The sequence below is a fragment of the Buteo buteo genome, chromosome 3 (genome assembly GCF_964188355.1).
Source record: "Buteo buteo chromosome 3, bButBut1.hap1.1, whole genome shotgun sequence".
Classification (NCBI taxonomy): Eukaryota; Metazoa; Chordata; class Aves; order Accipitriformes; family Accipitridae; genus Buteo; species Buteo buteo.
Genome location: NC_134173.1, coordinates 29,174,695 through 29,187,984, shown reverse-complemented (window position 1 = coordinate 29,187,984; position 13,290 = coordinate 29,174,695). Strand labels below are relative to the sequence as shown.

The 13,290-nt window shown below is 39.0% G+C and overlaps 1 protein-coding gene across 3 annotated transcripts in view; it reads left to right on the top strand.

Moving 5' to 3' along the window:
* Positions 1-13,290, top strand: part of CDH2 (cadherin 2) — a 117,453-nt gene that overhangs the window by 79,665 nt on the left and 24,498 nt on the right. For all 3 annotated transcript variants that reach the window (XM_075023192.1, XM_075023193.1, XM_075023194.1), the window contains exons 4-10: positions 506-652; positions 1,744-1,899; positions 3,683-3,827; positions 4,870-5,042; positions 9,586-9,723; positions 10,086-10,271; positions 12,121-12,377. In XM_075023192.1, the coding sequence (XP_074879293.1) occupies positions 506-652; positions 1,744-1,899; positions 3,683-3,827; positions 4,870-5,042; positions 9,586-9,723; positions 10,086-10,271; positions 12,121-12,377 (1,202 nt within the window). The remainder of the gene's footprint in view (positions 1-505; positions 653-1,743; positions 1,900-3,682; positions 3,828-4,869; positions 5,043-9,585; positions 9,724-10,085; positions 10,272-12,120; positions 12,378-13,290) is intronic.

Sequence of the window (13,290 nt, the reverse complement as noted above, 5' to 3'; positions counted from 1 at the left end):
TAATTACAGCATTAATTCTATGGGATTTAATAGGGTCATAAATATTTGAGACATTCCTTACCAGTATGTATTAAACTTCTCTTGGAACTCAAATTATATTTTAGCACACCCAGATCTAAATTTAATGTACAGTAGCACATTACCTGAACTGAAGTTCTAGCTAATGAGAAATACATAAAAGTATACTATTAAATTCTGCAAAATATTAACTACTTTTCAGAAAGTGCAGAATAGTTTACACAGTAGTGCCATGCTATAATGGTTTATAATCCCATTTCTCCTCCACCTTGAATAAGGAAAAAGGGAGTTCTTAATTTTGCAGTGCCGTTGTAAATAATATTGGTTATTTTCATATTGCACTGTGAATGGAAATAAAACAGTTCTGTGAACACAGAGGAAAGACAGCCTTTCGGTCAATTACGTAATTGTATCTGAGTTATTTTATAACATCTACAAGTAATTCTCCTTCTAACATGTGCTTAATTTTATCTTGTACCTGGGCAAGGACCAAAAGAAAATTGAAGACATCGTATTTCCATGGCAACAATACAAGCACAGCAGCCCTCTGAAGAGGCAGAAGAGAGACTGGGTTATTCCTCCAATCAACCTACCAGAAAATTCCAGAGGACCTTTTCCTCAGGAATTAGTTAGGGTAAGGAAGTTAATAGAAATGTGGTTTCAGTGTCCCTTGGAGAGCTCTTGAAGAGATTTTGTGTAAATGATGTCTTGTTCATTGTCCAGACGTTTATCAGAGACTTTGGGGCTGGTTTCTGTCGCTACCTCTGCATAGCGGGCTGGGCTGCATTTACTAGTTTTTTTTTAAGCTGTCCCTATGCTGCTGTACTGGTGGAAGGTGACCTTGGGTTGGGTGGTAAGTGCTGTGATGAATTCCTTAAGTGGTGAAGGAGGATCTCTGCTGGTTCTGGAGTTTTCCAGTCTCCTGCACTGGAGTTTCCCACCTGGGGAGGGGCGTGGGGGTGAGCGGGAGGAAGATTACACCAGGAGGCAGAAGGAACAGGGATCTGATGAGGTGAGGACACCAGCTGCTCCACAGGACTCTGCAGCACAGATGTGGCCATTGCCAGGAGCCCAGCACAGGAGAGGGCTTTCAACCGTGGTACTGGTTGGTCACGGTCAATTTGTTGGAACTTGGTAGAGCATTAGCCCAGGTTGATGGGGTATGTTTTTGCTCTGTTCTGTTGATGTGCTTGCTGGTGATTCACCTGCTCCTCCCAGATGCACTGCCCTTTAATTTTTTCCTTGGAAGATGAGACCAAAGTTCAGTCTTCAAACAAAAATGGTGAGTTTCTAAAGGGCTACTGCCAGTAGCAGAAGACAGTCTGTGGCTTTGGTCTGGGAAGGTATAGGAGGAGGAAAAAACCAAAACAGACTTTTTATTTCTTGCATAGTTTTATGATAGTGTATGTTTTCTCTAGGATCTAAACATTTCTGCTTAAGGTAAGAATACTTACTTGTTTTGTTTTAATACAATTCATCCTATTAGGAGAAATAAACAGGGATATTCTTATGTTCCTGAAAATTCATTGACCAGTTTTCTGGCAAACAAAGAGTGCAGTAGAAAACTTCAAGCTTTATACTTACTTTATACTGTTTCCAGAATAATTATTTTTACAAGTTTAGCTTAAAGATGGAAAAAAAAAAAGAGCTGCTGCTTGTCTTGGCAGCAGTCCCATCCACTGGTTGTCTGTGGCTAATGTAAACATTATCTTTTTTGACACGTAGATTAGGTCCGATCGTGATAAAAGCCTCTCGCTGCGGTACAGTGTGACTGGCCCAGGAGCTGACCAACCTCCAACAGGCATCTTCATCATCAACCCCATCTCAGGACAGCTGTCTGTGACAAAGCCTTTAGACCGGGAGCAGATTGCTTCTTTTCATGTAAGAGTTTAATTTACCATAAATCAGATTATCAAATTGAAGATTAACATCTGCTTCAAACATGACTTGAGCAGCCAGCATTTAGTTTTCTATGAGATATGATTTGAAGAGTTTGTAGGAGATTTGTATTTATTGTACTTACTAAGGCTAACTCTTACTATGTTTAAGCAGCTTAAATACATCAACATATGTAAACAGTGATTAAATGTATTTAGATAAAGTAATTGTAAAAGATTGAAATATGGATACTGTAGCTTATATTTCTAATACAGGCCATTGATCACAGTCTCCACTGTACTGTATATTTTCCAAAAGTTTACTTTTAATTCAGCAACTTAAATTAGGACGTGACTGCTATTAGAATTGCAGCAGCTGTGATTTGAGAAATTGATGGGAAGAATAACATACTAATTTTCATTTTCAGGGGCAAATCTGAGCATTTTAATGGAATTGTAAATTAGGTCTGTCAGCTTATGAAAATGATATTCTTTGCTCTAAAGAAATGGACAAAGTAGACCACAGATTCCAGTATTAGTGGAAAAGGAAGGTTGGAAGGAAGGGGGAGACTAAGGCTGTGACCTAAGTTGTCTCTGCTTTTGTGAGACCATGCTGAAATTGTTACAGAAGTCGCTCAGCTCCTAGGGAGATAGCTTCCAGCATGTCGTGGATTAAAACACTCCTTGCCTTGTGCTCCAGGAAGCCCTTCGAGTGCTGCTCCAGAACAGAGGATGCAGCAGGAGGCATTTTGGGGGGAGGCGGGGGGAATGGCTCTCACAAGAGAACAGCAGCTCCGGCACCCATAAGATTTTTACTGAGAATTTGGCATTGGCAATTCAAGATTTACAGACTTAGGAATTTACATTTTTATGAGTAATTTCCAGAGTGTTGAGTTACTAATGCCCTATTGCTCCTTTCTAGTAGGTTTGTAGCCAGAAGATATATGTGTGTGTATGTATATATATAGGGCTTCAGCAGGACTGCTAAAGGAGAAAGTTGCTCTTTTGCCTAGCAGTTGCCAGGCTCTGGCCTGGATACATAGGTTTAGATTTTCAGAAAGTACTGTGTTTTGTTCTTTTTTTTTTTTTTTTTTTTTTTTTTTTTTTTTTTTTTTTTTTGCTGTCCAATTTAAGATGATTTAGGTAAACCTGACTGTCAAAGGTAGTTACTTAGCCCTTTTTGACAATGAGGGCATTAAATTTAAGTGTTTCAGTATCTTTGAAACTCAGTCCATAAAATTTAGCTTAATTTTAGCCTGGAATTTCAGTGTGTTTACTGACAGTGATTTATCACAAACCCTACCTTGGTGTTCCAGGTAACAAAAATGTATTCTATATGCTTTTTCTATGCATTCATGTCTATTCAATATACATAATATCAGTAAAGAATTTTTAAAAGTGATGCCAGTGTTCATTCCCTACGGATCATTAATAAGTTGTTAGCCGTTTAATATAAATCTGCATATTTTTAGAGTCTCTTTTCTAATGGTCATTATTAAAAACACAATTATGTGTGACAGTAGGCATTGGTATTAATCAAAATTACATGATTCAAAATAATTTTCAGCAAATTAAAGAAATAAGCCAAGAACTTAGAATAGTTTAGAAGTCTGAACAGCAGTTCCATTAACAACCTGAAAACTTAAAAGTTTGATATGAGGGAGCAGTGGCAGATAACAAAATACATTGAGCTAAAAATGTCTGGCCTGAAACTTCCAGTCACCATTATTGTATCTAGTTGTGCCTGTATGTTATGCAAATTCTAATACTTTTAATGATTTTTGCAGCTGAGAGCGCATGCAGTAGATGTAAATGGAAACCAAGTGGAGAATCCTATTGACATTGTTATTAATGTTATTGATATGAATGACAATAGACCTGAATTCTTACATCAGGTTTGGAATGGGACAGTCCCTGAAGGATCAAAGCCAGGTAATACATGGGCTTTCAAAGCGCGGGGCAGGGGAAAAATGTATGCAATATCATTTTGAAGGTGATGAAGGGGGTGCCTTCAGACCTTGTAATACTTTCAAAGGTGTCTTTAGTGTGATGAGCAAAACCTCAGATACTTATTATTTTACCTTACTTTTCATTCACTTTTTAGCATGCTAGGATTAGTTTCCAAAAGAGGAAAGTATTATCTACATAAACTAAATCAGAGAAGCCTTTAAGAATATGACTTTTACGTTCTTGTTTTTCAAAATTTTGTTTATAATGTCACAGTTCTTACAGTTAAGTTCATGATAGCCATTGATGTTCATTTAGTTGACAGGTCAGAGTATAAGAGACTTCTGAAATATCAGCAGATCCATTTCTAGTTCTGAATCTCAGAGGAAATGCTGGAATTTGAAATCAGTTTCATTTGAATTCTCGAGAAAACCCTAAATGTTATGCATATCTCATTAAAATTCCGATCAGCTCAGACTAAAGTTTACACTACGGCTGAAACCACTTTCTTAATTTGTCAGTAGTGCAAAATGAATTTTTTAGAAAGGTTAACACAAGAAATGTATTTTCTCACTTTGCAGTGTTGACTTGGCATTTGAGATGCGTCTCAAAGACCTTTGAAAGAGTATTATTTACCTTGATTTTCAGTCACTATCAGTATGTGCACCAATTCTGAACATTAAGTATATTTCCTTTGGCCCAATTAATAATGTTTTTATCTAAACGTGAGAAGCTCTATTGTTACAGAAATATTATTCATGGCAGAATTGTAGGATTTCATTGTTTATGGAGCTTCTTCAGTTATAAGCAGATCTGATATTTTATAAACACAAAGTATTTTTATCTCCTCTTACGTATTTTAATTACTCTGTTGGTGAGTCTTGGGTTTAACCAGCTTGTTTTAAGTAAGAGAAGGAATGTGCAGAGTTTACCAAAAGAAATACATGCTTTGAGCATTGCTTGTAAGTGATCTTGTGTAATCTGAGTAAACTGTTTATATAACATCAATTATTTATCCTGCTGCTAGGAACCTACGTGATGACTGTTACTGCCATCGATGCTGATGATCCCAATGCACAGAATGGGATGCTGAGATATAGAATCTTGTCGCAGGCCCCAAGCAGCCCGTCTCCAAACATGTTTACAATCAACAACGAGACTGGAGACATTATCACCGTAGCAGCTGGGCTTGACAGAGAGGTACGGCAGGTCGTAATCCCATAGGCCTGTTGTACTTAATATTGTGAAGAAGCACATTTTTTGCTAGTAACTTGTAACTACTTCTCTCCCTCCCTGGTCTGAACTTTCTCCCTTGAAAAGAGGAAGTTAGCATGGGGTTGAAAACTGGACCCACATGTTCTGTATGTGTAGTCACTCTTGGTTCCATGGGGTCATGGAAAGGATCTTGTCTCAAAAGCCTGTTTGCTTTTACAGAACAGGTACACACTAAAGCAGAACGATGCATGCAGATGAGGACCTCAAGTGCTCAGCCTATGTGCTGAGATAGGAGGTGTTCCTCAGCTCCAGCCCTTTCCTTTTGCTGAGCTCCATAGGCAAAGAGTAGATGGAAAATGGAATTGGCTATGCATTTCATTTATTTTGGAAGCTCCAGGAGAGCTTCTGTCCTCCCTCTGTCTTCTTCCTTGCTCTTCAGAGAGGTGGTAAATATTTGAAATCTTCTTGATGCTGTGTTGCTAAATTTGCAGTAATTCCCTGATCAGAATTTTGCTTATTAAAATAAACCAAGAAAAATATTACAGATTTGAAAATTTGAAAAGCACATTTCTAAGAAATAAACCAGTCAGTATAGGAAACTGCATAGATAGAGGCTTGTCTCAAGGCCTAGACACACATTCAAAAATCTTAAAAAAAAAAACAAAAACAAAAACAAAAACAAAAAAAACCAAAAAAAACCCACAACAACCAAACAAAAAAACTCTCGCTGTTAGTAATTCCCTGCTACATGCTAGGCAAGTCCCATTCTGTCTAGACAGTTCTTCACTGTGCCCACCACTGGAGAAGGAGGGTGCCAGATCCACTGCTCTGGTTCAGCCATCTGTGAGATGGGAATAAAAATATTTCCCTCCCAACTCCAGATCTGTCACATGGACTAACTGTGCTTTTGAACTACTTGAAAACTTCACAAGAGATAAGCATTATTTTATAAACAAACTAGAAAATCCAAACAAATCTTTTTTCAATACATCTTGTTTCAACTTCTGTTTTACTAACCTCATTTTAGCTCATCAAATCTGCAGGTTTTTTTTAAACTGGATTTGCTGTTCAGCTTTTAGCTGTTTGCTTATACTTACTTAAAATGGAGAACAAAAATAGTTTCTGATGCTCTGGGTTAGTTATTAATATTCTGATGCATTTCAGTTTGAAATGGGCAATTAGAAGATTTGAAAAGCTAAACAGACTGTTAGATATTGCAATTAATTTTTAAAGTTTTATTAACATTCATTCTATTTAAGTTGGTTTTGAAGAGGATGGATTTGAGGAAAGGAAAACCCTGAACTTTACAGTGTTGCCGTATTAAATTAAAAGAATGATGGGCAGCTTTTGCCCTTGTTTTTAAAATCCCCAGGTCATCTTTGACAGGTGAACTTTCAGAAGGACACAGCGATAACTCTGAGTTTTATTACTTAGTGGCTAGCTGTACCGGAGTGATTTAACTTGGAAGAAACCAGCTGTCTGTGGAGCTTAGACCCTCGCATTAACAGTTGGAGAAGCCGTGTCATTTACCATCAGTTTTCCTGATGGATCACTGTACTGATACCCAAATGAGTATTTATAAACATTTCTTGCACATATTGAATATTAATGATTAATGTTAAATCATTCAAATATTAAATTAGACTAAGATGAGATAAAATGGTTTCCTTCCCAAGCCACTGCTTTGCTTCCTTCATTTCCTCAGTCATTTCATAGAAGTCAATTAAATTAAAATGACCAGGAGTCTAGAAAGCCAGATCTGAGTTGAGCAGGTCTTCTGCCAGTGGGCTGCAGAGTGCCTTGTTGCACAAGGTTCCTTGTTGTCTGCAAACCTCATCTGGGCTACCCACTTCTGCCATTCTGCCCTTTTCTCTAAGACTTGACTGGTTTTGTAAAGCTTTAATTAGGCTCATAAAATACTAGACACAATTTTAAATTCTTAAATTATGTGACCCTTTATGGGAGTAGGTATTTATGTTGTAGGCATTCCAAAAAAAAAAAAAGAAGTTGGTCCTCTGGCATTCCTTATCTGCTAGTATTTTAGGTTAACATACACAATGCGTTATCTGTGCCAACATGCACAGGAGGAGAGTTGCTTAGGTAAGGGGACTTGGCTAAAGGCAGAAGAAATCTTTCACTTGCTATCCCAAAAGATGCTGTTTCATGAGATCCAGCTGTTCTTATTTCTTCTGCTATTGCTGTGGAATTCACGTCAGCATTAAAACATCTGCCTTACTGCTGGAGGTGGCAAAGAAGTCAGGCAGGGTACTTAAAATTTACATGCTGACATTCCTGCCTCACGTGAGGTTAATTCAGTGAAGTGCTCTTTTATTTGGCCTGTGTTGAAGTGGAAAGATGTGACCTGATGAGGTCTGCATTCTTTCTTGAAGCTGCCAGTTTGTTTTCAGATGTGTTACTGCAAAGTCTCCATGTGGGCTGCTGACACGTGCTCCACTGCTTATTCCTGGCTGCTTCTCAACCCGCAGTAAAAGGAGGAGAGGCACCTCCCCCAATTTCCCCATGCTTGGAAAGTTGTATGCTTGTTGATTTCTGAAATTTCATTCCCACCAGTTGATCTTCTGTCTGTGAGTGCTGGGAAGGGGGAAAAACAAACAAACAAAAACACATATATGTGTCTTTTGGGGCACTTTGTGGGGGAAGTTTCTAGTGTGCTGCTTCTGCTGGAATTAAATAAGAAGATTGTACGGAAGTTGAGTCTCTGTGTAATAATAATGGAGTTCCCTTAATGAAATTTGCTTCTTGGGATCAATGTGTTAAGACCCAGCTGAATCAGAAGCACCTGCTGTTTCAATAACATAGAATCATCTGGCTGCAAGATTTGCTTCAATACTGCTCTAGATTTTACTGCTTCACAATAAGTAAAGTATATTTTTTTTCCTGGATGAAAGTGGTGAAAGTATTTCTTCGATTCCCTTGTGACTGCTTCTCTTGTTGATGTCATGAAGGAAACCTTTAGGATGTTTATTTAAGCCTTCTGAAGGTCACTTTGCAAGTATATTTTCCAAGCCAGAATTCATATACATATTTATGCATTATTAAACACATATACTGCATTTCTATATAAATAATATTAGTCTTGCTTTTTTAAAGAACCGTGGGATGTATATATAGTAATCCACATTTGGGGTGTGTTGTAAGGCTTCGTTTGTGAAAGAGGACATGAGCATAAATTATCTTCAGTGGGAGACAAAGATTCATACAGCTTATTTTAAAAACTTCTTTTATTCAGTGGCTCATATTTGCTGCTTGGAAGTGTGCATAACAGTTAAATCTCTAATGTCTGTCTCGGTGTCTGACCAAAATTGGAATGAAAGTTAGATATTATCAGTGGAATTGTCCTTGCTTGTTTTTTGTATTGATATCCATAGTCCCTTTTGTAAACTACTTCCATGAAAAGTAATCTGTCATATACCCCAGTCTTTAAGTAGTGGGAGAAAATAAGGTACCAACTGGGAGAAAAATACGCTTTTCTTTAAGTATTTTTATTTTGCCAGAAGGTTTTTGCCAGTGTTAGTAAACCATTCATGAAAGTGATATTTCAGAGTAATAGCAACTCCTTATGTTTGTGTGGTTTCTTTTGGAAAGAACTGAATGATAACACCTTGCTCTCTCCGAGCTAGGAAACTGAACTGATAAATGAAAAAAGCATGCGCAGTGTTTGCATTTCACGGTAGAAACCAACGAGTTAGTCAACTTCTCAGCAACTCTACACACACAAAAAAATCTTTCTAATTTTATGTTTTTTTAATACAACCTTGTCAACTTTGTTTTAAACAGCTAACCAGTTGGAGGTCAGGTCTCCGCTGGGCATTTCTTGTGCCTGAGGGAGCCCTGGCCTGGCTCCAGCCTGGCGGGGAGGGCCATTAGTGGTGGCATTGGGGCAGGCGGGGAGGAGGTGGTGGCGGCCATTTTCGTCAGGGGTGCTTAATGTTGATGGAAATAGCCCGTGTGGTTGTTCCCTCCCCCTTTCTCCCAGTGCCCTTACTCATCTCTGTTAGTCTTGACATCTTCGGTTTCCATGGTGATTGCAAGAAGTTGGAATAGCGGTTTTGTACTTGGGCTTGGCTGAAACAAAACCTTGGCAGTTGTGGCTGTTTGGCCAACAAACCTACCTTGGCTCAGTTCTCTTAAATGCTTTTGAGGACTTACCCTGTTTTAGTATAAACTGCACTCTGTTTTTTTTCCGCATTTGAAAAGCGTTGTTAAATCTGTGATAATAGCATTAACTGTATAAAGTGGGTTTGATTTTTAAGAGTAGGAAGCAGACAGTCTGTCCTTGTCCCTGATATTTGAAGAATATCAAGCAGTAGTTCAGCATAGCTAGATGCATCTTGGTGCTGTATTCCTGTGGCACAAACTTTGCTTCTGTCATTTCAGGTGATGCTAACTAGAATAAACAGTGTGATAGGCTCCGTTGCTTAGTGAAGTGCAATTTTGGGAACACCTGCTGTCCTATAGTAATGTTAGTTTTGTCTAAAACTTACGTTGATGTCATTTTGTGTTTTAGAAAGTACAACAATATACATTAATAATTCAAGCTACGGACATGGAAGGAAACCCAACATACGGTCTTTCAAACACAGCAACTGCTGTCATCACTGTGACAGATGTCAATGACAATCCTCCAGAGTTCACTGCCATGACTGTAAGTACAGGGTAGGAGTAACTGAAAGATGTGCTTGTTTATAACCATTCCCCACTTTTCTCATTATATTCACAGACAGTAAATATTTATGACTTATTAAATAGTGTACCGGCAGGCAGAATTGAAATATGTGCAGAATATATATCCCTTAGATATGGTATTCTGCTTAGGCCAAAAGGCAAAAGCTGACAAGGGAATCAAACCATCAGGTTTCTGGGTGGCCTCAGGTAAACTTTGTTAGATAAGTTGTCAGAGCTCCAGTGAAGAGAGATGTGCTCCCTAATGCTGATGAATGTTCAGTATGGCATGGCTTTTGTGTGCTTCTGCAGCCGAGGTAAAATGTTTTCTTGATTTTTTTGCAGTTCTACGGGGAAGTACCTGAAAACAGGGTGGATGTGATCGTAGCAAATCTGACGGTAACAGATAAAGATCAGCCCCACACACCTGCGTGGAATGCGATGTACCGAATGACCGGAGGAGACCCAACAGGTCGATTTACCATCCTGACTGATCCCAATAGCAACGATGGGCTGGTGACCGTTGTGAAGGTAAGAGATGGAATAAGTCAGAGAACATTGAGGGGGGGGGAAATGTGAACTCCTGAGGCCAGCACAAGCCTGGAAAGTAAAATGGATGGGCACCATCTGTCTTGTGGAAGTTAGGCATCCGTCTCGTGGAGTGTTTCCTTGCTTATGCAGTCAGTAGTATTCCAACTGATCAGTTTTAAAAATTAGTCTAGGTTGTTGAAAGTGACAGATTTTGAAGCTTTATTTGCCAAAAGATAGGAATTTGTCTTTGAAAAAGCATTTGTTTAGTATTTGTTGCTAGTGTAAAGGAACAGCTTCCTACCTCCTGGCATCCATTAGTAGTCATGCTTGTTGTCTGTGGGTTTTATGTCAACATGTTCCCATTAAGGAACAGATATAGGCAGTCAAGGCACAATCAGAGAGGAAAAAGTGATAGGTGGGAGGCTACTTCTACAAGAGGCTTTTAAAGACTGGCTATTTTTAAAACCTCATTTAAATACCTTTTATGGAATAACCTGTCTGTCTTCATTCTCTAGCCAACATAGCTCTGTGTTGAAGGGTGACTTATTTCAAGTGATAATAACAATGTGGTTCTATAATTAAACCTTCCAGGCAGTAGCCACCTTTCCTCATGGCCCTCTGATAAGTGTCTCATCTCTGAGTTGGCCTGTTCTGGTTTTGGCTGATCCACTTACGAAGTCAAGTGTGAGATGCCAATGTTCCCATTTAGAAATTAAAACACTCGCTTCTTTTTTTCCCCCTCTTCATTTTTTTCCTCCTTTTTTTTTTTTTTTTTTTTTTTAATCTCAGTATCTAGGTGACAAGAAGATAAAATTTTTGTACCACTATAGTGGTAATTCACACTAGGGTTTGGGGTTTTTTTTTAAGAACTGTCTGTTTTATAACTGCACTTCCCCAGAGGAACCAATTGTTATATCGCATTCCTCTAGCAAGAATTATGTGAGTGTCTGTGCTTTGTAGCATTCCTTTAAGCACCCAGACATGGAAGAGTTGGAAACCTGCCTACATTTTTTATTGGCAGTGCAATGAGTTGATCTGTCAACCTGTAATGAAGATTGGATTGTCTTTTGTCACTGACTTCTTACTGTCATGTGCCAACGGCCCCTGTAAGGTACAGGGTTCCTTCAAGTCTAGAATCAGTGTGAGTAGTACAGTGCATAGTACTAAGGTGAATCAGGTCTCAGGGAATGGCCCACTCCTGTGCAGCACGACAGAGGAACTCTAGCCTCAAACTGGTTTTACCCCTTAAGTTGGGCTTCTGGCTCAGTGAGGAAGTCCCCAAACTGAAGGTTGTCTCGACTGTGAAGATGGGAGCTGTAGGTATACCAGAAGTAGGATTAGCTGGGATTACAAAGACTCTTTCTATTGAAACATTAAGAGCATGGGAATCTCTGATCTGTGGGGCTAGCTATGGTCATGATCTTGTTTGAAGGAAACCTTTGTCCTCATAACAGAGAGGCAGGTTTCTCTCCCCAGGAGAGGAGCTCTGCAGGAGGCACATCTGCTCACGTGAGTGCCTGGCACAGAGCTGGGAGTTTCTACATCATTTTCTGATCAAACTTACTTGTTTCCTCAGTTACCTCTGATGCAGTACCAGAGTAAGTTAAATCCAAGAATGACCAGGTTTCTAGCTGTTCTGACTTAAAAACTGCTGCTGCCGCTAAGCAAAACCCCAACCCAGTCTCATGTTGAGGTGTTACATATATTGGTTCTCTTCAGGCTCTCTGCTCATTTTTGAGAAGAGCAGTACAAGTAATGTTTAAAAATGCGTTTTAAAGTAAAAATGTTAGTGTGTGTCCATTGCTATTATGAGTAAATGTTAACACTTCCTGCTCTTTGCTTTTCCCAGCCTATTGACTTCGAGACCAACAGGATGTTTGTACTTACTGTAGCTGCAGAAAATCAAGTGCCTTTGGCTAAGGGGATTCAGCATCCTCCTCAGTCAACAGCAACCGTGTCCATTACGGTCATTGATGTGAATGAGAGCCCATATTTTGTTCCAAACCCTAAGCTTGTACGTCAAGAAGAAGGGCTGCTTGCTGGAAGCATGTTAACAACTTTCACTGCTCAGGACCCAGACCGTTACATGCAGCAAACCTCTCTAAGGTCTATATAAACATTTTGCAGTTATTTAACAGTTGGAATGCAATATCCGTGTTACAGAATGGGTGGGGAGCAAAGAGACTGCATATGAAATGACTGCATTTACCATAGCACACAGCTATACCAATGCCTCTTGTGGCTTTTGTGCATCTCTAAAGAGATTTTTGGCTGTAGAGAAGGTGACCCGACCAGCATTCATAGATCTGTAAACTGGCTCATCTTCTAATGCCAAGTCCCACTCCTTCAAGGTAGAATGAAGTTATGCATCTGTGTTAAAGTATACATGGCATCCCAGCAAATTCAGTCAGAGCAGACACATGCTTGTGTGAACTAAGATCATTTGCAGTTTAAATTAACGGGTAATTTTGACACAGCAGCAAAACCACATCAGATTGTTGACCAAATCTGAAGGGATTTCTTCTTATTTATTCTTCAGCAATGCAAAGTGGTGCTGTTGTCCATCTGTGAGCTCTTGTACTGATAGCTATGATCATAATTTGCCAAACGTCTAAAACTATGAGAAAAGTTAAGAGAAGAAAACATGGAAATCTTAAAGCATGCTTTCTCATACCTTGTTTAAAACATGGTCATTGACTGCAAAGCTACGGCACAGTGACTAGCCTTGGGCCAGGACTCGGGTTCCTAGCTTATCCAACAGCTTTTTTAGCTCATGTAGAGGAAACTCCAGAACTTGCTTCTTGTCTTTTCTTCCAAAATCAAGGTTCTTGCAATTTTATTTTCCCTTAATTTTGGTTAGTTGTTGCTGATATTTTGCTCATGTCTGGACAGAGCCATCGCAGACATGATAGCATGAGGACTTACGAATATATGCATTTTTAATGACCTAAGATAGCTTGTACTTGATTAATGTCAAAGGGCAAATTTATCAGATAGAAGGATGGTTTTGAAAGACACT